The sequence below is a fragment of the Akebia trifoliata genome, chromosome 2, assembly GCF_017979445.1.
Source record: "Akebia trifoliata isolate Shusen 1 chromosome 2, ASM1797944v1, whole genome shotgun sequence".
NCBI classification, from domain to species: domain Eukaryota; kingdom Viridiplantae; phylum Streptophyta; class Magnoliopsida; order Ranunculales; family Lardizabalaceae; genus Akebia; species Akebia trifoliata.
In genome coordinates this window covers 17,465,120-17,492,926 of record NC_141376.1, presented here as the reverse complement: position 1 = coordinate 17,492,926, position 27,807 = coordinate 17,465,120, and the positions used below count along the sequence as shown (strand labels likewise).

General features: G+C 34.6%; 1 protein-coding gene across 1 annotated transcript; it reads left to right on the top strand.

The window, feature by feature from the left end:
* The first annotated feature begins 5,070 nt into the window (after positions 1-5,070).
* On the top strand, positions 5,071-19,172 carry LOC147409835 (RNA polymerase II transcriptional coactivator KIWI-like). Its single transcript, XM_086431904.1, has 4 exons — positions 5,071-5,302; positions 5,410-5,515; positions 18,741-18,763; positions 18,855-19,172. Exons 1-4 carry the CDS (start codon positions 5,177-5,179, stop codon positions 18,912-18,914), a joined length of 315 nt encoding a protein of 104 aa, XP_086288030.1. The 5' UTR covers positions 5,071-5,176; the 3' UTR covers positions 18,915-19,172.
* Positions 19,173-27,807: the final 8,635 nt, after the last annotated feature.

Here is a 27,807-nt window from a genome sequence, read left to right as displayed (position 1 = left end):
CAATTCATAAAACCCCTAACCTTTCTCAAAACCCAAGCCCAATGCCCCTAAGCCCAAACCCATATCTAATTCATATCCAACCCACAATCCTAACCCACTAATCACAACCCACATCAACCAATCATTCTTTTATCATCAAAAGATGACACATGTCATCACTCCCTCTCACCTCCCTCATCAAATCACCCACCTCATCACTTTTCTCTAAAATATTAACTACCCACATCACATTTTCTTTAAAAAATCACATCAACCCACACCCTCCCCTAACCTACCCTCATTACTTCCTATAGACCTTCATTCTCTCAAATCAAACACATCAACCCACACCCTCCCCTAACCTACCATCATAATTTCCTAACCCCTATTATCTCAAATCAAACGCATCAACTCACACCTCCCATCATCACACCTCCCCCTAATCTACCATCATCATTTCCTATAAACCCATCTCTATAATCTAAACATACACCCATCCTTTCAAATCAAACACTCATTCTCTCCCACCAATTAAATCTAAACCCCTAACCTTCACACATCTTGCCACATGTCACCATCTCCCTTATCCTCCCAACCACCCTTTTACACCCTCCATTCTCTTAAATCAAACACCACTCAATCAATCAATCACCTTCTTAAACACTCATTATCTCACCTCACCAAACACTCCACCCAAATGATTTGGTTAAGATTCAAACCATTTGGATCAAAATACAATCCATTTACCCTCATTACATAATTACCCCTCTTCCAACTCATAATTTTATATCCCCCACCTTTAAAACATATGTCATTCTTTACTCTTCCCCACTTTATCCCATTATATCCTTAAAATAACCCTTCAACATCTATAAATATCCCCCTTCTCTTCCCGAAAATGGTTTTCAATTCTCACTACCAATTTTCTCTCTCCCAATTCTCACTATAAAAAAAATCACTCTACTCTCTACTCATCTCTTCACTACTCTCTCGTACTAACCTCAAAAGAGTTACATTCTTATAACTCACTAAGGACTCAATTCAAGAAGAGATTGAAGAAGAAGAAGAAAGGAGAGAAAAAAAACCTTGAAGCTTCAAGGTGGGTTCAACAAAAATAACCCCCCTTCTCTCTCTACCATCTTCTCTTCCCTCTTCTATCATCTCCTCTCCTCTTCACTTTGTTTTAAATGGACCTCAAGGCAAATGATCCATTAGGATCATCTCTTTCAATGAGATGATCCTATGATCAAGCCGAGAATAAATCCCTACTTAGGGTACAAATACACGACACGTGTCACTTTATTTTTACTTTTTTCAAAAATCAAAATGACAGAGTTTTTGAGGTTACCGCCACTTGACGGGGAGAAAATGGTGCCTAACACCTTATATTTTCTCCAATCGAGTCACTTACCCGAATCTCTAGGTTCGATTAGTTCCTTATCCATCGTGAGTCACTAATGCCAAAAATGTCATTTTTTTGAAAAATGTACATCGGGTGACCATTCACACCACTTACAACATGAATGGTGGTGACTCCAAATCATAGTAGATGTGGTCGTCTTAATGATGAAATCCACATATCTACAACATGCACATAAACATGGCAATCAAATATTTTAACAATTGAAAATTTTACTAGTTTACCTAACCAAAGCTCCTTTGGAATTTTGAAGTCAACGATTGCAGATGGAGATCGATTGATGATGTAGCATGCCGTGTTTACTGTCGCAATCCAATTTTTTTTTGACAAACTTGCATTCAGCCCCATTCATCTAGCCTTTGTTCTATTTAATCTCTCTACAACCCTATTCTGATGTAGGGTTTTCTTAACTATGAAGTGATGAGTAGTCCCTTTTGAGTTACATAATTTTATAAATTTTGAATCTTTATATTCCAAGCCATTGTCTGATATGAGATATTTTATTTTCCTCCCTATTTGATTTTCAACCTCTATTTTCAAATGTTTGAATATATTAAAAACATTTAACTTGGGTTTCATAAAATAAACCCATACATTTCTGGAGTAGTCATTAGTAAAACCTACAAAATATCTTGTGCCACTGTGTGAAGATACTGTCATTGATCCCCAAACATTTGAATGTACATAATTAAGAACACCTTTGCTAGTATGAGACACTGCCTTCAAAATAACTTTGTGCTATTTTCCATACATACAAAATTTGTAAAAATCTAGCTTACATGGTTTTACTCATTTCAACAAGTTTTCTTATGGAGTTTCATCATGCCACGTTCTCTCATATGCGACAATGTCATGTCATCTATGGAGGATTCTATGGGTGTGGAGACTTCAATTCCATCTACAATGGTGATCCCAACTAGCTTGTACAAGATTCCAACTTTTTGGCCTTTCATGATCACCAAAACACCCTTTGTGATTTTTATTACTCCACCTCTTGCTGTATAACTATAACTTCTCTTGTTGAATAACTGCAATCCAATGAATCTAATGTATCCAATGAAATTAGATTTTTCTTCAACTTTAGGACATATTTGACATTGCCAAGGGACTACACAACACCATCATTTGGATTTTAATTGTGCATATTCTAATGGTTTTACAAGCAACATCTTTGCCCATTAGAACTATACTACCAGTACAAGGTTTAAATGTATCAAACCAATCCTTACTTGGGCACACGTGGTATGAACAACTTGAATCCAAGATCGAAGAATCTGTTAAAAAATTGATACCTGAAGATACTGATAAAAGATTTCGGTCAACATCACTATCTTCTAACTTATCTTCAGTGATATTGGTCGAATCTGAAGGTTTTTATTCTTCTTATCTTCTAGATCTTGTTTTAGGGCTTTATAGTTTCTCCTATAATGCCCTATCTTGTGAAAGTAATAGCATTCCACATTTTTCGCGACTGGTCACGACTTAGATCGAAACTTCTTCCAAGCAAAACTCTTACCTCTTTCCTTATTTTTACCACGCTTTGACTAGACCTTGCCATTAATCCTTCTACTTGCGAATCATCACCAACAAACTTCCTTTGATGAGATAAAAGAGCTCCAGTTACCTCTCCTAGGTTTAGAGTTTCTTTCCCATATAACAAGATTGTCACTAGATGATCAAATGAATCAGGGAGCGATGCCAACAGAAGTATCACTTTATCATCTTCTTCAATTTTAACGCCAAAATTCGTCAACTGCCTGTTCAGATTATTGAAATGGTTGAGATGTTCAAGCAGATCTGTATTATTTTGCATTTGTAAACTGTAAAGTTATTTTTTTTACATACAATTTGTTCGTCAGATATTTTCCCATGTACAAACTCTCCAAGTTCTTCCATATAACATTGGTTGTTTCTATGTTGATCACGTTGTGAATGATCATCTGATAAATTGAGAAGAATCACATTGATTGACTTCTCACCCATCTCTTTCTATTCGTCATTATCAATCTTTGTAGGTTTTCTATCTTTACCTGTTAGTATCTTGTGAACTCCTTGTTGAATAAGGAGATCCTTCATCATCTTTTACTAAAGAGAGACATTTTTCTTTCTATTGAACTTTTCGACCTCGAACTTTGTGTTCGTCATCTCCGTGGTTCAAAAATAAGAACCCTAGCTCTGATACCACTTGTTGTGCAGAAGTGTAACAAGAGTAAATATAAGAAAGCAAGACGAACACACAAGATTTACGTGGTTTGACAAATTCCCTACATTCATGGAAGAGAGGGAGAAAAAAAATCACTATCAACGATAAAGCTTACAGACTTTTTGTCCACAGCCACAAGGAACGTCACAGAGCAAAAATAATAATAAAACCCTATTTGAAAAGTACCCAAAAAATTTCATGTCGAGGGTGTTACCCCCGAACCTCTTTGTAGGCCCAATCAAGTAATATGACCTGAGACCTTTCCCTTTCACTCCGAATTGAGCCCATTCCACATTGGGAAAGGTCCCTTTTGATACTACATTGCCTCTTGAAGTCCAAGCCCAATAAGAATACTAAACATCTCACAACAGTTGAAAATTCCATATTGTCGACATTCACTTATTTTCTTTATTTTTGATTGGGGTGTAATGAGTAAAAGTTGGGGTACCAATAGCATCTCTCTTAAAGAATGAGGATGAAGATGATACCTCTATTGTTGAAATCCTTGCAATGGATTGAAGAGGTTTTCATGCTTGTTTTTACAATGGTCTTCAAACTACCTAGGATTGAAGCAGATTTTGGGACTGAATTGATCTCCACAAGATTGAAGAGGATTTATAAGTAAAAAGAAAGTAAAAGAAGAAGGTCCTTCCAGTGGTCTTTAACTTAGCTTACATCTACAACAATGCCCATCTTCATTTGTCACCCCAAAGGTAGATATTATCTCACTCTCTTATTTTCATTATCAAATCTTTTTTCTATCCAAAATATTTTAAAATAGAGAGCCAATTGGAAAGTGCATTGGAGTACGAGTGCGTCGGTGTTGCTCTCAAGAGCAAAATCATATCATTAGGGGCGAAGCCAAGATTTTCTTGTAGCGAGGGCAAACTATGGTTAGTTGTTTAGTGAAGATGAATGATTTTAAGGAGAAATTAAGATGTTTTTAGTTAGAAGTCGAAGATAATGATATTTAGATCATTTTCAATTAATATTTGAGAAGTCTCGGTCAAGAGGCAATATTATCAACAAAAAATTGAAGAGGTGAGGGAGTGGGGACAAATGGGGCATGTAATTAGTTGAAAATATAAGGATATCTCAAAATTCTGTGGGGGCAAAAATTAAAGGGAGGTGAGGGAATGAGGACAAATGGGATATATAATTAGTTGAAAATATAGGAGTGTCTCAAAGTTTTATGGGGGCTAAAATTGGAGAGAGGTGAGGGAGTGGGGGCAAATGGGGAGAGAGGTGAGGGAATGAGGATAAATAGGCATGTAATTGATTGAAAATATAGGGGTATCTCAACTCAGCCTCTAAATATAAGTGTCACATCAAATAATAAGCAGTCTGATCAATAAAAAAATAAAATCTGCTTTCATGTATCTAGCGTCAGCAACTCGGTATTATTATATTAACCTACCACTGGTTCCATAACATCAATATTTATAGCCGTACACTGCAGAGTTGGAAAATAGCCGGGACAAGAAACCCTGCTCTCAAACTTCCCCAATTTTCCACTGCTACTGAGATTATCCTCTTTTTTCTTCTTTTAGGGTTTTGGTTTTTTTTAAAAAAAAATGTTCCGAAAGGGAAAGAGAAAGGACGATAAGGGAAATGGAGACTCAGACGAAGGGGCACCTTCCAAGAAAACCCAAAAGATAGATTCTGACGACGAAGACCCTGGCAACATAATCGTCTGTGAGGTCTCTCTCTCTCTCTCACCCCTCTTAATCTGTTTCTGATTTGAGTTTAATTTCAAATTTCGTTTAGTTTTTTCTTTCTCAATGAAAATTTTTGGGTTGATTTGAAGATTTCGAGGAATAGGAGGGTTTCGGTGAGGAGCTGGCAAGGAAAGCCTGTGGTTGACATTCGGGAATTTTATGTTAAAGACGGGAAGCAATTACCCGGCAAGAAAGGTCAGAATTTTTTACACAAATTATTATGTTGTTGAGATTTTACAGAGTTCTTGAATCTCTTTCGAGTTGACACTATCAACTTTTAGTATTTTTGACAAATTGTTTAGTTTAGTTGTTTATAATTTATAAGATTTTGATGTTAAGCTTTTAATGTTGCAACTAAATTTATTTAGAGGGATTTTCTTGTGGAGTCACTTATACGAACACAACCAACAAAACAAATTACTTATTTATTTTTTATTTTTTACTTCTTTCAAGATAAATCTTAACTTTGGTTCGAACTGTCCCATCAAATGGGAGAAAGGGAGATCTCGAGTGCTCAAACATACCAAGGATAAAGACACGATTGAAATAAATATTCTCTACTTTTTATTAATGGGTTTACATCCTTATATAAATAAAGATTCCTAAATACTTAATAAAAATGGGTTTACACCCCATGATAGAATCAAAGTAGGAACCTAAATAAAAATAGAAACCTAACATGAACCTCACAAATTCTTCCCAAAACTAACCGACTTATACTATTGTATGAAACTAATTCAACCATTCCCTTCCTTTTACATGGTGCTCGGGGTTTTCAACCACACATCTTCGAAATGGAAATCGTCGAGTGGGTGGCTACATTGCCAGTCATGGTTGGAGGTTGGCTTTGAAATTACTACTTGGGATACTTGAAAAAAGATCGGCCCATCTCCTATTGATCAACTTGTCCAATCTACACAGATTTGAGTTTGCATGGTTAATTGACTGGGTGAAGTTTCCGCATTTGAATGAGATATCTAAAAGGGAATTCCTATTTATATATAACTCTAAGAATGCATCATACTCTTGGTAATTCTACTTCCACCTATTTTTTGTGAGAGGATCCAATCATATGAAAGTCACCCTCTATAAAATATTGGAAATCTAATAAATCAACCACATCATCTTACTCTTGCCTGAATTGATCACTATACCCACTATCCATTAATCCCTGACTCATGTGACTATCCAAGGGTTTTTCAACTACAAATTTCACGTCCTTACCTAGGATATGTGAAACATGATGATAAATGATTTTATCGAAGGTAATGATGGTGATACAAATCGTAATTGCACTTGCTCAAAATAGGGCACTATGTTTCTATTCATCATAATCATTATTGAAGCCTTAACCAATACATTTGGGGTTAGCTAAACGAATCTTGTTCCTCCATTCAATTATGTTCAGGGTCCCAAATTGTATTAGTGAAAGTCTCTTCATATCCATTTTCAATATTTCAATCCATGTGTTTTTTTTCCCTGTTGCTTTGGAACCTTCAACTTGCACATTCCTTTTAATTGGGGTTATAATTGGTGTTTGTTGGACACGCCCAAACCATCTCAAATGACTTTCCCTTACTTTATCATCTATTGGAGCTACTACCTTTTCCCAATGCCTTTATTTCTGATTTTATCTATGAAACTTTTTCCATTCATCCATTTCAACATCCACATCTTTGCTATGCTCAATCTATTAACATAATGCTTCTTGACTGGATCATATTCAGCTTTATAAAGTAAATTCCATCTTGCTACCGTCTTATGCAATTCTCCTTTTAATTTGATTGATATACATCGGTCAGATAGAAATCTAGAATCACACCTCTACTTTAATCAGTCACTCTGGTTCTATAGGCTCCATCTTTATGTATAATAGGTTCCAGATAACAAAAATGGTCACTTTGAAGTATTTTTAGACCATCAATTTTATTGCATTTCTTTTCATACGTGTCAATATTAATATATGATGACTAAATTCTACATATTTTGTCCTGGTTCTACTTGTTCTAAATCCCTTGGACTTTAACACATCTTTCCATAATTCTAATATTGTGTTGACTCCCTCTCTAGTCTCATAACCTAATATTACATCATCTGAATGCAACATATACTAACGTGCGTGCTCTTGAATATAGGGGGTTACTTTATCTATAACTAGAGAAAATAAATATGGACTCAAGATCGATACTTGATGTAAATTAATTGTACTTGGGAACCCATTTTTCTCATCTTTATTTTCTCTAACACTAGTCATGTCAGGCCCCGGTTTTTGGACCTACAACCTGTCCACATCTCTCGGCCTACAGTCTAGAAGGTCCAAAACTGGGGGTGAGGTGAACTACAACTCAAGAGAATCCCTTCAAGACTCAACTCACACGTTGACTCAGTGGGACCGTTCCATACTACTAAAACACTTGTCGAATACAATGCAAGGGTAACTAACCTTATAACACTAATGATTCTCTATAAAAACCACTTCAATTCGGAAAAGGGAAGACGTCAATTCTTATTGAAAATTTATTACCGACATTTTCAGGAAAAAACTTTAAAAGGGTCTGTTTTTCAAGATTTGATGCAAATTTTTTCACTCAAATGGTACGACCAATAAAACAAAAAAGGGTGGTTGCTACTTGCAACTGATGTTGCAACAGAAAATAATTTCTACAAACATCAACTTGTAAAAATTGTAAACATGGTCAAATGTGCTAGAAAGGGCACTCAAAGGCTCACCTTTTTCTAGTTTTGATCGAAGCTTAGTTCTTCACTCAAATTAGTGTAAAATGGGCCTCAAGTCAGTCCAATCATTGGACTGGTCCAAATTTTTTTGTCTAACACCTTAAGCTTGAAAAAGATGTAAATAAGTATCAATAAATTATTTTGATATAGGTCCAACTGCCAGTGGAAGGTATCTTAGAATACTTTTAGGGAAAAAGAAAAAAAAAAGGAGTGTTATTTGAAAAAATTTAGAGAAAACTGAGGTTGAAGCCTGTACATGATAGCAGTAGATTTTCCAAAACAGTCCACTTTAAAAGTATGATAAAAATATTAAATGGGTGAATTTGCCTTCAATTTTTTTTTTTTGTGGTGTTGTACTTAACAACCAAGAGACTCCCCTAAAAATATTGGTTTGAAAATAATTAATTTCATTGATTTGTTTCAGACTGTCCAAAAAATTCCAGATTTATGACTATCAACGAAATTGAAAATTTCTTCTTGCCTACATGAATTCCAAGCATAATACCATCAAGTTTTAAGTATTTCATAATAACCAATAACAAACATGGAATCAATGCAATGTTAAAAGTCCCTTACTACAAAGCCTCTGACATAATAGTTTAATGATACCTATAAAAAAACATCATAGTTTAATGATAGAAATAACGAAAAGGATAATAAAATGACTTCAATAACTAGAGTCTCTTGTTCTTCTTGTGAAAGCTTCGCACCATCGCCAATCAAAGTCCGAATCTTTAATCCTTATTTCATTAATCTCTTTTCCAAATCTTTACCTTTTTCTCTATCATACACTAATTGAAATAAAATTTTCATTTTAGCTTTTGGGTTTGTCCTATCCTAATCCAAATTTACCCTATACCCAAATACCCTAAGCCTTCCCCTAATCCAAATACCCTCAACTGTGTAATTTCAAAATGTTTTTGCAATTGTCACTCAAATCCTTAACCCAATCCCTAACCAGAATTCACTGAACCCCCATATTTTCTTAGCACCCCTCATCGTCTTGCATCATGCTCCCCTCGCTCTCAAGTCAAGAGACTAAGAATCTATCCAATATCTTAAAGTGGTAGAATCTTAGTTATAATCCAAGTGTAAAATTACCATTTGAGAAGACTCCCTTTTGATTCTCAAAAACACTGAGCTTCCTCAACGTTTTAGACACTTGTGCACCCTCTTTCTTTCAAAGGAGAACCTTAAAACATTAAAGTCCTCATCTAAGCATTGCAGGTGGTCCTAGTATCTGGCAATATCTTCTTATTCATCCCAAAATCAATGTTTTTCCCAGAGACTGAAGGTCCATAAACTTCTATAAGCACCCAAGAACAATTTTGCCCCACACAATTTACTTGAAAAGACAGAGAACATGCCTCGACTAAAAAATCAGATAAGTTGATCCCTTCTTTTCTAGCATCACCAAAGGAAGGTTGGACCACCCTAACTCTTTTTGATAGCAAACGTGGCCATTTGGGCTCGACAATGATTCACATTCAGTGGCACCTATGCCCATGCCACCATACCAATAGTGCCCACACAAAAGATATGTAGGGGGAGGGTGCCCATGCTCAAGTCATCTTGTTGTTGTTACAAAGGTGCTTAAGTTGACATCACCCATGCCAATGACTCAAAGGTTGAGGTTGATCATACCCATTTTGTACACGCCTAAATAACTTATCTTCTTGAGGTGATATGTCTAGTGATGAGCAAAACTTCTTCCAAACCTTTGAAGTACTTAAAAAAATTAAAATGATGTCGAGTATCTAAAATACCATTCCTTAGGAAAGAAACCTATATCCCTTATTGGGGTAACCCTCGATAACTACAAAATTACAGAACTTTAGCCTAAAAACCATCTCCCCGGAATTCCTTGATTTAACCAAAATGACCAAAATACTTTTGAGGTAACTCTCGACCTTTTCTGATTGTGAAGATGTCCAACCCCAATAAGGACTAGCCTAAAATTCCTCATTTTCAACTCATTCTAAGGTTTCAGTGAAGTTTTTGTTCATTTTGACCATAGTCACCAAAGTTCTCGACTTTTTCAAAAAATCATGTTTAAATTGTGATTTTAAAGATTGGCGATTAAATCTCGACTTTTTGAAAAAGTCGCGATTTAAACACAAAAAAATGTGATATTTTTTTTTTGCTGAACAAGTTGTTTTAAAAGGGTTTTTTCGAAGATCATTTATTCATAAGTTTAAAATAGGATTTGATGATATAAATGATAAAATCACTTAGTAGAAAAAAATATATTGTCTTGACACTATTTAGATTTTTTCCCGATTTTTTTGTTTTTGTTTTTTTGACTTTTTCCCTTATTGACTTATTCCTGAACCCCGACTTGGTAACTATGATTTTGACTACGGCTATAGTTGATTGATACCCACCACCTAAATTGATTGATTGGTACACAACACATGCCCTAAAATGTGACCTCAATTCCTTTAAATGGCCTAAATTAGAGCCCCAACTTGCCTAAACCTCATATAGGGTCCATATTATCCCACACACATGATCAAACTCCAATGAAATCCAAAAAATTCACCTAATGGATTATTTTTAAGATAAACTCAACCCAAAAAATGGACGTAGGGTGTCCTGATTTCCCAAACGCATCATCATACTTTAAACCTATCCAAACTCTTTCAAGGGCTAGATCTGAAGTAATTCCATCTAGAAAACCTAATCAAGTGTCTAGATCACTTCTAGATCCTGTTGATAGACTTTCTAACAAAATTGAACTTGTTTCACTGGCACATATATGAGATCCATCAGTTAGAAATACCAATCAATGGTTTGGATCTCCTTAGAACTTGAGGAACAACACCCAAAAATCGATTAATATAATTCATTTCCCAAGATCAGCCTATCAACTTTTCAATCTACACAACCTCAAAAAAATTGTCCAAACAAGTTCAAGCCTTATAGACCCCACAAACAAGCATACTTCGACCTACCATTATATCTTAGAAAGTTTGATACGGGCACTCCTCTTGACTAATAAACAAGAACCATTGGTTTACTTCGAGGGGAACCGAATCCTCCTAATTTATGGAGAAATTTTAGTTAAGTTGATAATCTGATAATTTCATTAAAGAGAAGACATTAATTTAAATACAAACACTTCACCTCAACCCACGAAGGGGTAACTACCCAATTCATTACCCCACTCCTAAAACAGTTTCCTTCCTATATCAAATACCTATCTAAAACTACCCACAATCCTATCTAGTTAAGGAACTACCCCACGTACTAAACTCATATTCCATTACAAACACTGATCCCCTACATCTCAAGCTAAATTACTAACTCTACCCCTAGGCACATGACACATATCAATCCACCCCCCTTGGATGAACCTTGTCCTCAAGGTTAACATTTGGATGTTGCTCTATGAATGATCCTTCAGTTGCAACAATTAGTTGTACTCCTCACTCTCCTCCGTCCACCCACCTTCGATTAAAAATAAGGTCTTTGTTTTTTGTAATGTTGTCCAGGATAAAACCTTTCATCGCAATTGTAGCAAAGTCCTTGATTTCTCCTTTCTTTGATTTCCATTGGGGTTAACCTTTTGATTGGTGGGTTTGAGACCTTGTTGGTATTAATATTAGTTGAAAATGTGCCCTAGTTCATTTCTATACAAGCTTGCTTTGAGTTAGCATTCAATTTTTCTTCTTGTAAACGAGCTAATCCAATGGAAGCAGTGAGTGCGATGGGATGAAACTTTTGGATATCCATCTAAATTCTCATCTTTCAATCCACACACTAAACAACTGACGAAAAAGGATTTGTTGAGCCTTTTAGTTCGATTTGCAAGCTTCTCGAACTGAGATTGATAATCTCGCACCGTGGTAGTTTGCTCCAATTTTGCAAGAGCACTCGCATAATGCTCAAAACTCAGTTGGTCCATATCAAGCATGGAGAGTAGCTACAAAATCTGACCCCTTGTAGGAATGCCTTGAGATTTCTCTAACCAATAAAACCATTGAACATCCTTCTCTTCTAAGCGGAATGAAGCAATACTAAGTTTTTGATCTCGGGGTGTTTGATGGTAGGAAAAAAATTGTTCGGCTTGATAGACCCATCTGGATGGCTCCCTACCTTGAGATCGAGGTAAGTCAAGTTGAATAGTTTGACATTGTGTGGAGCCAAACAATCTAGCTTGAGATGATTCACCCACAACATTAGCTCGACCTTGGCATACATTGGTGTGTTTATCAGATCGTTCTCCTCGCTCAGGTTGGGAGTTTATTGAAATATGCTTAAATTTGATATTAAGGGCGGCAAACTGTTGTATTGATTTCCTTAAGCATTTGATCTCGACCTCATTTAAAGAAATTCTAGAGTCAGACATGGTCTCAGTTGGCTTTGATACCAAATTGATACGGGCACTCCTTCTCTTGCCTATATATTGACTAATAAACAAGAAACAATAACTGTTGGTTCGCTTCAAGGGGAATCGAATCCTCCTAATTTTCGGAGAAATTTTAGTTAAGTTTGATAATCTGATAATTGCATTAAAGAGAAGACGTCAATTTAAATATTAACATTTCACCTCAACACACGAAAGGTTAACTACCCAATTCGTTGCCTATCTAAAACTACCCACAATCCTATCTAGTTAGGTAATTACTAACTTACTAAACCAATGTTCCCATACATCTCAAGCTAAATTACTAACTTTACTTGTAGGCATATGGCAACTATATCAAAGTTCTAGATCACTACTAAAGACAATATCTGCATATTATGAAATGGGATAGATCATCCACCCCTTCTTCAGGAATAGAAGGAAAAAAAACCTCGTCTAATTGAAGCCCAAATTAGATTAGGATAACCTAGGTCAAATCCCACAACAATGCTTTGTGTCCCATCATTGCCTAGAAATTCTAGAAGAGAGAGAGAGAGAGAGAGAGAGAGAGAGAGAGAGAGAGAGAGAGTTCTGTAGTAGATTTGCAAGTACATGATTTCTCATATAAAGAATGGTTTTCCATATATAAGGAATCACATCATTTCAAATGATAAATGAAGCATTTCCTAACACTATCATGTTCAAGGAAAATAAAGCAGTTGAAGAAAGTTTAAGTTCAGTTTTAAGTGAATGATATGATATCAATTTTATGCTCAAATTTGCACCATCATAAATCTTATTATCTACTAAACCATTACCAATAAGCCCGAGATCATCACTACATCCTTTTTGGTGATATTCAACACATCACCTCTCATATAAAAGCTCCCTTTTTGGGTAAAGGTCAAAGATGCCACAAGGTGTTCTACTTACAAAATTATGAGAGATTCTAAAAGATAACTAAATCCCAAACTTTCAAACTTGCCTTTTATTTTATTTTATTTATAATTATAGAGGTTCTTAACCAAATTATACAGTCCACACCACTGTGGCATTGAAGAATTGAAAAGACAGATAAGATGCCCTGACTAAAAAATTAGACATGTTGACCCCTTCTTTTCTTGCATCACCGAAGGAAGCTTGGACCACCCTAACTCTTTTTGATACCCCGAAGCTTCAAAATTATTTTAGTATTGAAATTGTCCAACTTGGTTTCTTGCAGGACTACTACATTTTTCCTTCTCATTCTACTAAGAGATTGAACGACTACATTTCTAGATTTGTTTCCCAATCTTCTAGCATTGTATGACCATACCTTCAACATTTTTGAACGATAAAATGCCACCCTCCCCGCCGCTCTCTAGAAGACTTGTAAGGGAATTTGCAAACATTTATACTTTTTAGGTTGGCATAAATAAAGGTTTTAGTGCATCTCCCAACTTTAAGGGTCAAGGAATCTGAACAACGTCAACACCTTTTAGCTCCAAGAGAAAGTTGCTGCTTGTCATCCATGCAGTTTTTGATGTCCTCTATTATCTTTACGTGTGCCCATTTAGGTTGCCTCCTGTACATATCCTCTTTATGTGGAGTTTCATGTACTCCATCTTGCTCTCTTGAAATTTTATTGGTTAAGCTTCATACACTTACAATACCATGGATAAAAGTAGTCATCTCAAGGCCTCAAGCTTTCTCCCCTTTTATATCTCTCTCACTTGTGCTGATTCTTCTTCTCTAATGAATCAACTGACTCTCACTCCACACTTTTCAAAGTTGCTAAAGTCCAAGTGGCCAAAATAATTTGTCTTCCTGGACTAGGTTTTTACTTGCACTTGTCCAATGTGAGATGTGGCTGTTTTGGGGTTCCTCCCTAAGACTTTCAAAGCGAATTCTGTGGAGTCTCCTCCCTTTTGCCATCTGTTGGGGGCTATGGAAAGAGAGGAACAATCGGATTTTTGAAGGAAAGGATCTGTCTTTTGATGAACTCACTCTTTTTGTGTTGGGGCTGTTGTTCTTTTGGGGAAAGGCATTTCAAGAGTTCAAGGGGTGTTTTTTCGAGGGCTTTGTTGTTCGGTGGGAAGTCATTTGTAATTTAGAAGTTGTGTAGTTCTTTTCTGGTTTTTCACTTTTTGATGAGTTTTGTATCCTCGGGGTCTTCTCATCGCCTTTTTTTCTAATAAAATTTTAACTTATCAAACAAAAAATAAAAATAAAAAAATAAAAAAAACCCTTGCCAATTCTTCGCAGCAACTAGCTATTTTTGCAACTTATTAATCCTATCCCCATAGCCAACCCTGCAAACTCACAATTGCAGTTGGATTATGATGCTTGCATTGTTTTTGGAGAACGTCTTGTCATGAGCTACATTACTGGGTTATTTGAAAGTTTAACAAAAATTAAAGAAGATACCCTAACTATTAACTATTTCTCTAATATGATCTATATAATTAGGAAATTATCACCTATCCTTTTGCTCATTTAATCATATTCAAGGAATCATTTACTACAAGAAGCCTTGACAATTGGTCCTTTAAATTTCGAGGCATTGGAAAGATCTTGTTTCTACTACGCTAATTGGCAAACAATATACCTTAACAGTTCCCACCTCTTCATTCCCTAAACAAAGGAATCAGAAATATCTTGTTTTTGTCACTCTAATTGGCCAAGAATACAACTTAAGAATCTTTTAAGAGAAATGAAGATCTTGTATCATTTGAAATGGGAATTTCTTTGCTATTTGTTGAGACGTATGGGATTTGGAGAGAAATTGTTATCCTGGATCAGCAAATGTATTTCCTTAGCATCTTTCTCCATTTTGGTCAACGACAATCCAATAGGTTTCTTTAAAAGTTTAAGAGCTTTAAGGCAGGTGATCCTTTATCTCCTTTTCTATTCAATATCGTGGTTGAAGCTTTGGAGAGGATGCTTTCTAGAGCTACTAGAGTGGGAGCTTTGACAGGTTTCAAGGCAGGCGAGAAAGGTCTAAGAATATCTCATTTGCAATTTGCAAGTAACACCCTTTTGTTCGTCGATGTGGCTCATAGTTAAGTTTGCTTCTTATGAGGTCTCCTATCTTCTAATCCATCTTAGGAAAAGTAAGATCTTGGGCATTGGGAATGCCCTTGACATTGAAGCTTGGGCGTAATTCTTGGGTTGTCAGATTGGTCGCTTCCCTTCTTATCTAGTTCTTCCTCTTGAGGTTCTTTACAAATCTTCAAAGCATTTAGGACCTCATAGTCGAGATTGGGTAAAAGGTTGAGCTTGTGGAAAGCAAAATTTATTTCGAAAGGAAGAAAGCTGACTTTAATCAAGGGCACTTTGTTGAGTATTCTGATCCACTTAGCCATTTTCTCAATTTTGAAGAAAGTCGAAATTCAATTGGAAAAATTGGTGAAGGATTTCCTTTGGAATGGTAAGTCAGGAAAGAGGAAATTCTACTTAGTGAATTGGAAGTTAGTGTGTCGACCAAAGAAAAATGGGAGTTTGGATATCCGAAGTAGGGTTGTCAACGGATACCTATATGTTCGGATATAGCTATAGTCGTATCCGAATTCAAAAAAATTATCTCATATCCGAATTCGAATTCAAATTTGAATCCTAATCTGTCAGATAATCTAAAATTCTGTTCGAATTTGATTATCTTATCGGATATTGGATAATATCTGATTCGAATTTCAATATCCTGTGGAGAAAAAAAATCAATTTCTTTCTCTAATCCAGCCATCATTCAACTTCAATAAAGATGCACTAATAAAAATAAAAAAAAAAGTCTTCATCTTGTACAAGAAACTTCATTTTTCTCAATCCCATTCATAAAAAAAATAAAAATCCCCCAAGTCCAACTATCATTCATCTTCAATCAAGATCCACTAAAAAAAAACCCTAGCCTTCATCATGTATCAAAAACCCATGTATTTTCTCAAAACCATCTTCAACTCTTTCAATTTCATCATCATAATCAGCCCATATTCAACCTTAAATCTCGTCTGCCATGAGCTCTTGCTTGATATAGCAGCTCTCATCCCCAAACCCTAGAGAGAGTAGAGAAGAAGAGACGTGTTGAGGAAGAAAAGGGATTTTAACTTTTATTATATATATTATATAACAAATATAAATAATACAATATTAATGTTATTTCGGATTGGATAGTCTCGGATTCGATATGTCAATATCCGTATCTGTATCCAATAAGCAATTGAATAAATTAAAGTATCCGAATCCGAATTCGATATCCGAAATTTCGACTCTCCATTGACACCCCTAATCTCAAGACTAAGGTTACCTAATCGAGTTTTGTTGGGGACATGGTTGTGGTGCTTTGGTCAAGAGAAAGAAGGTTTGTGGAGGATGATCATCAAAGTTACATACGGGGAGAGTCCTTCGGGTTGGGAAACCAAGTCAATTAGGTCTTCGTATGGGTGTAGTGTGTGGGAAGGGATTTACAAAGTTGCACGTGACTTTGGCAAGCATATTTGTTTTAATGTAGGAAGAGGAAACAATGTTCGATTTTTAGAGGATCGATGGTTTAGTGACTCCCATCTTCATGCTCTGTTCCCAGGCTTCTACCTGCTGTCTTCTAAGAAAGGAATGCATATTGTCAGCCTTTCTAACCCTTGAAGAAGATCTAACGATTTGAAAATCCCAAAAACAGCCTTTCTCATCGATCTAATATCCTCTTGTGCTCCTTCCTCTGAGAGGGAAGATCAAAGAATTTGGGATGGAAACCGGAATGGTATTTTTTATGTTAAAAGTCTTTTTTGACCTTCTTGAGGGAAGTCCTGAGTCTTCTTTTCCAGCTTATGCTATTTAGTCCCTAAAGGTCCCTTTTGAAGTCTCTTTCTTCATTTGGGTCACTATACTGAATAAATGCCATAAAATTGATCTCAAGTCGAGAGGTCTGATTCTTGTCAATTATTGTGTGTAAGACGAGTGGGGAATTAGTTGACCATCTTCTCCTTGCAATTTGTCTCGCTCAGTTAAGTGTGCATGGTGTCAACCCAGTTCCCTTTGCCATTTCTTGGGGCTTTTGGAAAGAGAGGAATATGCGATGCTTTGAAGGAAAGAAGCTTCTTCTCAGAATCTCATTGCAAGCATTCGTTGCTTAATTTTGGAGCAAACAGTTTGGAGAGTTCAGAGGTTTCTTTTTTGAGGACTTTATGTTTAGATAGGACCTCGTTTGTAATGTGAGAGGTTAGTTGTGCTATACTCTTTGAGGACACCTTGTCCTCTTATTAATAAAAGTTTTGCTTATCAAAAAAAAAAAAAAAAAACAATATAAATAAATAAAAAATTCAACTCTTCATTCCCTAAACAAACTCCCCATCTCCACCAGCCAGGATTTTCCATGAGAGCTTATTTATTTAATTATTTTTTAAAATTAATATTTCCATTGGATCTTCTTATCTTAAAATATATCTTACCAGTTTTAATAATGCCAGTGCTTAATCTCACTCCTTGTCATTTATTTTCGGAATCTTAGAACGACATCGAAATTCAACATTTTTAGCCTTTTATTTTTGATATGCTGGGTACCACAAGACTAGACAACTGAAACATGGTACATACAAGTCACTCCAGTTATCCTCAATCATCAGTATTTAACATGGTCAATCAAGGTTTGGTCCAGAAATTTTACAAGGTTTTCAAAATATTTTTAAAATGATAAATGAAGCATTTCCTAAAACTAGCATGTTCAAGGAAAAAGAGAACAGTTGAATAAAGACATAAATCAAGTTTTAAGTTAATGATACCTTATCAATTTTATGCTTGGGTTGCACCATCATAAATCTTATTTTCTGCTAAACCATCACCAGTAAGCCTGAGATCATCACTACATTCTTCTGGGTGATATTCAACCTCACCTTTCATATAAAATCTCCCTTTTTGGGTAAATGTCAAAGATGCTACAAGGTGTTCCACTCTTAAAAGTTTCAGTAATTCTAATAGATAACTAAATCCCAAATCCTCGGCCTTGTCTTTCTGATCATTATTATAGATGTTCTTAACCACATTATACATTCCACACCACTATGGTGTGAAGAGAAGTGTCATCTATTCGTTTGTTTAATTATTGGATTTTCTTCCGATGAGGGGCTAAGATGAAATTAGACTTCATTTACAAATACCGTACATCATGGTCAACGCTCAATAGTTATGCGAAAGTTGTCTTGATCAGAGCACTTTGGTACCACAAACGAAAATTAGGACATCAACTACTTCTTGGCAGCATATATGCTGATGAATTTTAACTGCTTTACAGCTTATTGGAGTGCTATTTTTTTCTTTTTCTTTTCTACTGGCTTTAATTACTGATTGTTGTTATGCCATTCGTTCTTCCAGGTATCTCTCTAAGCATGGATCAGGTGTGCTCTTTCCCCTCTTCTTGCATTATAGTTTATACCTCTCAACTGTTTAAGAAATTTAATGACTCAGTCCCATTTTTTCTTTGTGAAGTGGACTATACTTCGGGATCATTTGGATGAAATTGACGAGGCAGTGGCCGAGAATTCTTAAAGAGTATTGGTGAGCATATCCCATCATCATTTTGGTTTACTAAAACAAATGCTCTCCTTTAAGTATGCAGCCTTTTGTTCGAAGGATATGACTTTAATGAGCACGAGAATGTTTTGTATGTAAGCCTAACTATTTTGGTATGACGTGCTCATAATGCTTTTGCCATTGAGCTAATAGATGTATTGACACACACATATATATCTCTAACAAGTATTTGTAGATTGTCAGCATATTTCTAAGAAGGATTTTTATATTAAACTCATTGTTCTGATCTATGTTTGCTCACCTTACAGTTGGTGAACCTTTGCTTGCCTAGAAAAATAAGTGACTTTAATTTTAGATTATAATTTTTTTTTTTTTTCAATTAATTAAATTTTTAGAAAATGTTGCAACAAACTGTATTTCGGTTTCTAAAAACCTGCATAATTGATTCGTGACTCTCGTCACAGTTTATGTAAAAGAAGGCTTTGGGGTTAACTAATGAGAAGCTTGGGTTGGGTGTCCGAGATAGACTGAAATTGAACTAATTCGAACATTTCTTATGCGTCAAGGTTTATAGAAGTTATAGGTTACAACAAATGGCTGGAATAAATGACCGAAGATGTTAGAAAACAATGACAGGAAACATAATTCTCGTTCTATAAAAGACCAATAGTCCCATTTTTTTTTCTCATTAATGAATCAAGAAAATAAGATGGACATATGGAGAGAGAGTAAGTAAACTGAGGGATGATATTGAAGGTGGTGGATGCTAAAGTGTCTCCACGACATATGTTGTAATAGTGACGATAAAGCCTAAACCCTAAAAACAATTTTGTTCCAAACAAGAACAAGTTTATGTTTATAATTATAATAGGTGAGATGTATCTATAATCCATGTCCAGATGTTTTGCAAGAATAGAAATAAAAAATCATCCAAATGTTCAGATTGTATGTTGTTTTGTCGTTTTTATTCTTGTTTCAGAACAGAAGACAACAGTTGAGTCTTGAAAATGATTTGATTTATTGATTCTCACCGCTGTAAGAGATTTTCCTTTAAGCATCAGAGTCAGCTAGCGTGAACCCAAATGATGCACCAAACAAACAGGTTGCCAGGAATTGATCTTCATAAAATTTTACTAAAAAAATTGCCAATGAGAATCAGGATTTTGGAAGGATACGGAATTAATTATCCATCAATCAAGGAATAAAAAAAAAGATTTGAAACAAAGAGAACCAAAGGGGTCTCATTCTATCATTCTCATCATCTTCATCATATCATTGCATCTCTCACTCTAGACCTATTCTTCTACCCCAATGTGATGTCCACCATCATCCTTGTTACCCCATTACGGTGTCCCGAAGTCATTGAACCCGATCAAGTGTCCCAGAGTCAGATTTTCCTGAAAAAATCATATGGGTCAATAAAGTTTGACCAAAGTAAAATACTGAGTAATGAGCTCTGTCTCACATGAGATGGGCGCCACAACCCACTTGAAAAATCAATTCAGTTATAATTAAAATTAAATAATTAGGATTGGGAACAGATGAAGGGACATATGTAAAAACAATGTAACATTAATAAATTTTCAAAATATGGGTTAGAAGTTTCGGATTGAGTTGATTTTTAGTGAGGATGATCTCTATGATGGGAAGATCATCCAAAAAAAAAAAAAAAATCAGTCAAATCTAAAACTTTTAACCCCATTAAAAGTGATTTAGTGGACCGTTGAATTTTTGCCAATAATTTGTCAATCACTTTTGATGGATTTAGAAGTTTCAGAATGAGATGATTTTTTGTAAGGATCTTCTCATCATAGTGACCATTCTCGCAAAAAATCAGCTCAATCCAAAACCTCTAACTCATATTTTGGAAAACTATTGTTTTGACATATGTCCCATGAACCGCCCCCATTAGGATTAGCTTAATTAAGTTGAGTCAATAAGAATTGACTAGAGTCAAGATGACTCATAGGTAGCCTTTGACACCTAACCATGAGGTTTCTTAACCATGGTCTTTGTGGGGGCACATATTGCCCCCACCACAGTTTATGCCACGTGTACAACTCCAACTCAAACCATGATTAACTAATTAGGGTCTCTATAAAACCTCTGAAAGAGATTATTTTGTCTCTTTGCTTAGTAGTAACTCCAAGCTACTCCTCAACCCACCCTTGATCTCTGTAAATAACATCCCTCAAAGACTTCAACTAGTCCAACTCAAGAAGTTCAAACTTTCAACCTTTGATTCTTTGCCATTTGCTTTAACAACTGATATTTTAGTACAGACACTAAGGTTTTCTGCATAATTGAGATAGCTGGAAGCTCTCAAGTGTAGGGAAAGGAGAAGGTGAAAAGCTTGCAAAGCTAGAATCCTTCTTCATTTTGATTTATTCGATAAATACACCGTCATGATTATAGTTTTTGATTTGTAAGCTAAATTATATATTTCCTATTACATTCAATTAAAAATGTTTTTCATTAGTATAGTCATGATCATATGATCGTGTTCATGAATTCATAGTTTTGCTTGCTATATATGGTTGTTTCTTTTACAAGTAAATTGCATACGAGTGTTCTACTATTGCTATCTTAGCCAAAATCGAATGGCAAAAGATGTTAACGATGCGTACACAATAGACACGAATCAAGTAGACGAAAAACAAAAACTCCATGTGCAAGTACTACAAAATAAACAGTCTTCACTGACGTTTTCAAATCGCTGCCATATGTGAAAGAAGCGTCGGTAGTATATATCAACGGGGTTAGAGTTTGGCTGGTAATTATGGCGTCACGAAAAATTATCGTGGCGGTTGAAACAGCGGTTATAGAACCGCTAACAATAATAGATTTTTGAAGGTAGTTTTCGGACCAATTACCGGCGGTTATTAAATACCAACAAAACTCTTTGTCCACGTGTATTTTTCTATTACTGGTGGTTATAAACCGTCAGCAATGTCTAATATAAACGGCGTTTATTGGAAACCACTACTGAAATTTTTATTAGAGGCGGTTACTTGAATCGCTGGTAATGGATCCTTTTAACGTCATTTATTGTAAATTGCCGTTAAATAATGTATTAGAGGCATTTATTTTAACTACCGGTAAATATATAATATTAACGGCATTTACTAGACACCATTGTAAAATAATGTATTAGAGGTGTTTTTGAAACCATCGGTAATAGTATTAATAATACATTTATAAAAAAAAAACAAGATATTCGAGGTGCTTATTTTAACCATCGATAATAATATATTAATATATATATTTTTAATAATTTTATTAAAAAATAATTTACAATGATTTAGGCCTATTAATATTTCAGTAAAAAAAAGATTGGTATATACAACTAGATAAAAATTAAAACTCATAATTATATTGTACGTGTAATGTTTCATAAAAATATACCTATTTACATAAAGTCAATCAAACTCCGGAGGCAAGACATGACAACCGCTTCATTGTTGCATATCCATTCCTCTTATGCTTTCATTTGGAGTAAGCTTAGTTCCTCCAACCCCACAAAGCCGATGTTCCGACTATCAACTATGCCATGAAAATCATTATTTCAACCATTGTAAGTACTCTTCCTTGGAAAAAAAAAAAACAGAATAGAAATATAAACCAAACTACAGAAAAAATTAGGTTAAACATAGAGGTAATAGATCTGCAACATATTGTGGAATTCCATTTTCAAGATTGGAATAAAACAAAATAGTGTAGAAAAAAAAAATTGGGTTAGTAACTCGTTAATATTCTCATATTGTCATCCCAAAGTGACATTTATTTCTTGTCTTAAATGGATTCTCCACCGTAATTTTTATTATAAGTGTCACCATTGGGTAGGCTATTGGACAGGCTATTGGGCAAGCGATGAAGGGTATGATAGTCATTTGACAAGAATAATTTCTCTTATTTTCTCTTATGAATCCTAATCAAATAGGAGAAATTTGGTTCTTTCTCTTCTCTTCTCTTTCAATCCGAACAAGGTGAAGAAGGACTAGTCTTCTCTTCTCTTAATGAGTTTCTCTTCTCTTTGCTTCTTTCAATCCAAACAGAGTGTTAGTGATTATTAAAACAATATAAGTACGAATTCTTTTCATGTAAATTATTCACTACATTTCATGTTGTTTGACTCGTAAACAAGGCCAAATGAAGTGAACTAATGAAGCTTACTTAACCATCTGTTGGCTCATATAGATGAAGCAGAAGATTTACTAATGTGCTCTTCCCACTACTGCTAAGACCAACCTAATCAAAAAAGAAAAGTTATTTCTTGATCTTTGTAGCAGAAGGAAAAAAAAAGGGTAGACAGTTACTTACAATTGCAACCACTTCATTTGGGTTTATTGACATGTTTACATTTTGTAGAACGGGCTCCTCTGCTTAGATGTTACAGCATTAGTAAGGATGGATGAAGGTAGCATCAAAATGATCTAAGAGGCACAATTTGAGTTCGTAATTATATCCCAATAACTATGTCAAACTTTTGCACATAAACAATTTCTTTACAATAGAGACACATTATGCAATTTACAAGAAAGAAAGAAAAATGATAATGTCCTCATAATCAACAATCCACTCCCTTCCAATACCTTACCACTTACCAGAAAGTTACATGATTATTGATCTCTTAAAAAGTATTTGTGTTCAATCTTAAGTTGCATGAGGTGAAGGCATTTTTATTCATTTGTGAAAGGGTCACATAAAATTAATGCTCGACCATCAAGGACACATGTCTACATGTATGTTTCTGAATATCCCTTGTACTTTCTTGTATGTCTTACTCTCTTTTGAGCTGTGTTTACTCTTCCAATGGTCTTTATTTTTGATTGGGGAGCTCTAGTGCTCTACTAATAAAAAAGCTATAGAACTACGCTAAAAATAAAACTCGTGCATGCCACATGCATCTTTTTACCCAGAGTAGGTAGAGTAGGACATTCAATTTTTGTTCAAATTTTTCTTAGACCTTATTCAAAATTTTCTTTGTTTAAATTCAAATTTTTTCTCAGGTTTTGCTCATTCATCTTACTTAGTTTTTTTCATGAATGCGCAAAATGGAGACGCACTTTTTCAAAATCATCATTACACTATGCACACACGTGCACATTCATTACATTTGTATTAGTCAATGAGAATTTTCTAAAATTCAAGGATCTAACGCCGTCAGTGAGAGTACGTGCTCGAGGACTTGACAACTTTTAATTCAGGGAGCGTTTTACCCTCAAGAATCCGAACACCCCGACGAATTGCTAAATCAAACTGCAAAATGAATTGTCATTAACTTTGACATTTCGATATCGCACTATCTACCAAAGTAGATTTACTATCTAGTTTGCTTCAACCCCCTGTCAAAGAGAGACATCTGTAGACACCTCATTTTTGCATTTGCTTGATTAATCAACTCGTCAACCCGATTGTGACGGTTCCCAATGATGGATGAATATTCTAATTTTTTTATTTGTTTTTAGATATGTTTCAGAAATTCAAATAAGGTATTTCAAGCAAGCAAAACTTTAGAAATTATATTACGCTGTGCTAGTAAAATATGACCTAAAACATAGAAATCATTATTTTGAGACAAAAAAAAAGCTTTACGAGAAAAATTAAAAAAAAATGACCAAATCCTCAAAAAATACTCAGAAACTCTCAAAACACCCAAAAACATTCAAAAGGTATTCAGATATAGGAAGAAGACACCTCATCTTGGAGATCGGAAGTGGATCTAATGACAGAGACAAAAGTAGAAAGACTCATACGAGGAACGCACTCCGTCAATATTGAGGGAATTAGCAGTCATAATCACTCAGGTAAACTAGTTTTTTTTATATATTTATTTTATTGTTTATGTCATTTTTTAATAATGTAATTTTTGAGAAAAGTAGAAATCGGCATTTGCTAAGTGGGATTGGTGCCTAACACTTTCCAATCCCGTAACATGATCTCCGGACCTGTAGTTTCTTTTTTATAGATTAGTGTTATTTATCTATTTAGAGTCATGATTCGATTTCTAGACCGTAAACTTAGGTGGTGACTCTCAAACACCAAAAAAGTGGATCTGCAACCCTCCAATTGAGGGCACTTTCACCATTATAAAAATATAATTTATTTTTGAGAATGGTAAATTATTCTTTTTGGAATTAAGATTAATAGTTTTCCCTTTTGGTAAATTTTAAATTTTCATATAGTGTTTTGGTACTTTTCTCAAATATGATTACATTTTCATATAAAAGAACATTTTCCCTAGTTGAAGTATTTTTCTCAAACTCAAACCCCAAAAAACTAATTTTCTTGGAAATGAATCCAGATGCCAACATTTTTTCAAGAAAACTCAATTTCTCAAGGTAAAGTTTCTAACAAATATCTTCAATTGAGAAAACATTTGAGCTTATAAAATCTAAGCAATTAACAAAGTAGCTACACATGTATAGGAATATATGTTTTTTTCCATTCTTTTTGGCTATGTAAGGGAGTGGGGCATATAATGGCCTAGTGTTAAAAGTATTAGTTATGTAAGGGAGTGAAGTAAGAAGAAATGTATTGTTCTCAGCTTCTTGGGACACCCCAAGGCTTATATAGTTGATTTCTGCCGAATATTTTAACAGTAGTGCATCTTCTTCTGCTAATACTCTTTGTAATTGCTTAAAAAGGAAATTATATATAAATTTTGTTTCTAAGAACAGGAGTGGCTAATGGTCAACTCCTTTATTATCTTTCAAGGTTAATCTTTTTCAAATTATCCATCTTCTAGACTGACAATGCAACCATCGACGTCAATGTGAGATTATAGCCAACCATTGTACTATTTCCTCATTAATTAAGTCCTCATTCCTCTTTCGATGTTGTGGCATTTAGGTCCATGATTAAATCCACCTTAATCCAAGGAATAATTTTTCACTTCTCTTCATCAAATACTCCAACATTTCTAATTGACTAAACTTCCCAAAGGACCAACCATGATAGAATCACCCGAAAATCTTTTGAGATAGAGATTACTTGGAGAACAAGACGATATGCCAAAATCCAAAATTTACGTTCTTCTTTGTCTTCAATATGCTTTTCAGTTCTCTATTTTCTGGTTCAAAAATTGGAATTGAACTTAAAAAATCTTTGAAAATCATGATGACTAATCCAAGTCATGTTGGTAAAATGAGTATATCCATATCAGAATTTTTTAGCGGGATCCAAATCTGATCCGACTCAGATCCGACTAGTTAAAATCATATCCTAAACATTTTGCTTTCACTAAACCTGTATATGTATCTGACCCGACTGAATTAATTGATTCGGATAAGATTGATATGATAATTTCAAAACTTTCAAGATTATTTCAAGAAAAATTGCCTAAGGTATAGTCAAAAGGTGCCTTGGCCACTGTGCCCAACACTTGTCCATTGAAGAATATAAAAAACATATCATTCGGATCTAAGCATATATAGGGATTGACCCATATTAGGCTTGAGTCAATGGACACTAACCCATATCCGACCGATTTTTAATTGGATATACTTGAAAGAACCAAATCTTTTAAATTTGGATTCGAATCACTCAGATTTTGGATAAGTTATGACCCATTTTAAGACCTACATGCATGAAATGAGATTTGTCACTAGACAAGGAACTTATTGGATCCTCTTAAACTCTTATATATACCTCATACTTAACTTTCTTTAGAACCATAAATCTCTCTTCCCCAAATCCATTTTTTTTGTTTCCGTACGAAATGTGGCATTCTCATAAAATAGGGTATGCTCTTGTAATATTTCAAAAATATTAACCACCATCTTTATTGCTAGTTTTGATCATGTGGTCACCATCATCACCATTATAGAATCTCTACTATCACAAGATGAAGAAGAGAAATGATTCTTTAAAGGAAACTAAAATTTTATTGATAGTTTTGTTAATAAAAATAACACTTTTCACCTTCATTGAAATAGATTTTCAGATTATCTAATTTGGATCCACTTAGTACTATCAATGTTCTTATCAAAAATCTAATATCTTATTCAAATAGAAAAAAATTCTTAAAACTGGTAAAGATTTTAATGTTCCTAAAATTCTCTAATCCTACATTATTTAATGAAAACGTTTTGAAATAAACTCAAACATAAATAATCTAACGACGTTATCATAGAATTTAGCAAAGCAGTTGGATGATATATACCCTGGGTGGATGATTAAAGCCCACCTTCTACACCTCAAATTTTGCACATAGATCTGAGATTAAATGGTCAAGTAAATAAAGATTTTTTATATTTATGTGGGAATAATTGAGGTGAGGGAGGCTGGTTTTAACCCACCTTACTAGGTGTAAACAATCTATGTTTTTTTCATAAATAAAATGGATTTTTCTTAATGTGTGCCCTAAGAGCACATGTCAAGATGCATTAAAAACACTCTGGAAATAAGACTTTGAGGGTAGTTTAGTAGGAAATATTTTGAGTACATTTTAAAATATATTTTTGAGGTTTATTTAATGTATCTTAATATGAGCCCTTAGGGCACAAGTCATAGCACCCAATATATAAAATGGATCTCTAGAGGTATATTTTAACATACGCAAAAAGTTTTACCTGTTGTGATATTGAATCATAAACATTTTAATTTTCCTCATGTACCTATTACGATGCCAAAATTGGAATAAAAAATTCCGAGAACTTATATTTTATAAAGTTATTTTTTTTTTCTTTGAAATTTGGGAGTTTGGTGTTCCTCTTTTTTCAACCAATCAAGAGCATTTTTTTTTTTTTTTTGGATTTTTTATTAAATCCATTTCAACTAATCAAGCACACAAAGGTTATTATTTTGAATATTTTTTTTTATCTTTAATCTAGGTTGTTTTTTATTTTTTTTTAGTTGATGATACATGTGGGCCCTAGCGTGACTCAATGATTTATCCCATTTGAAA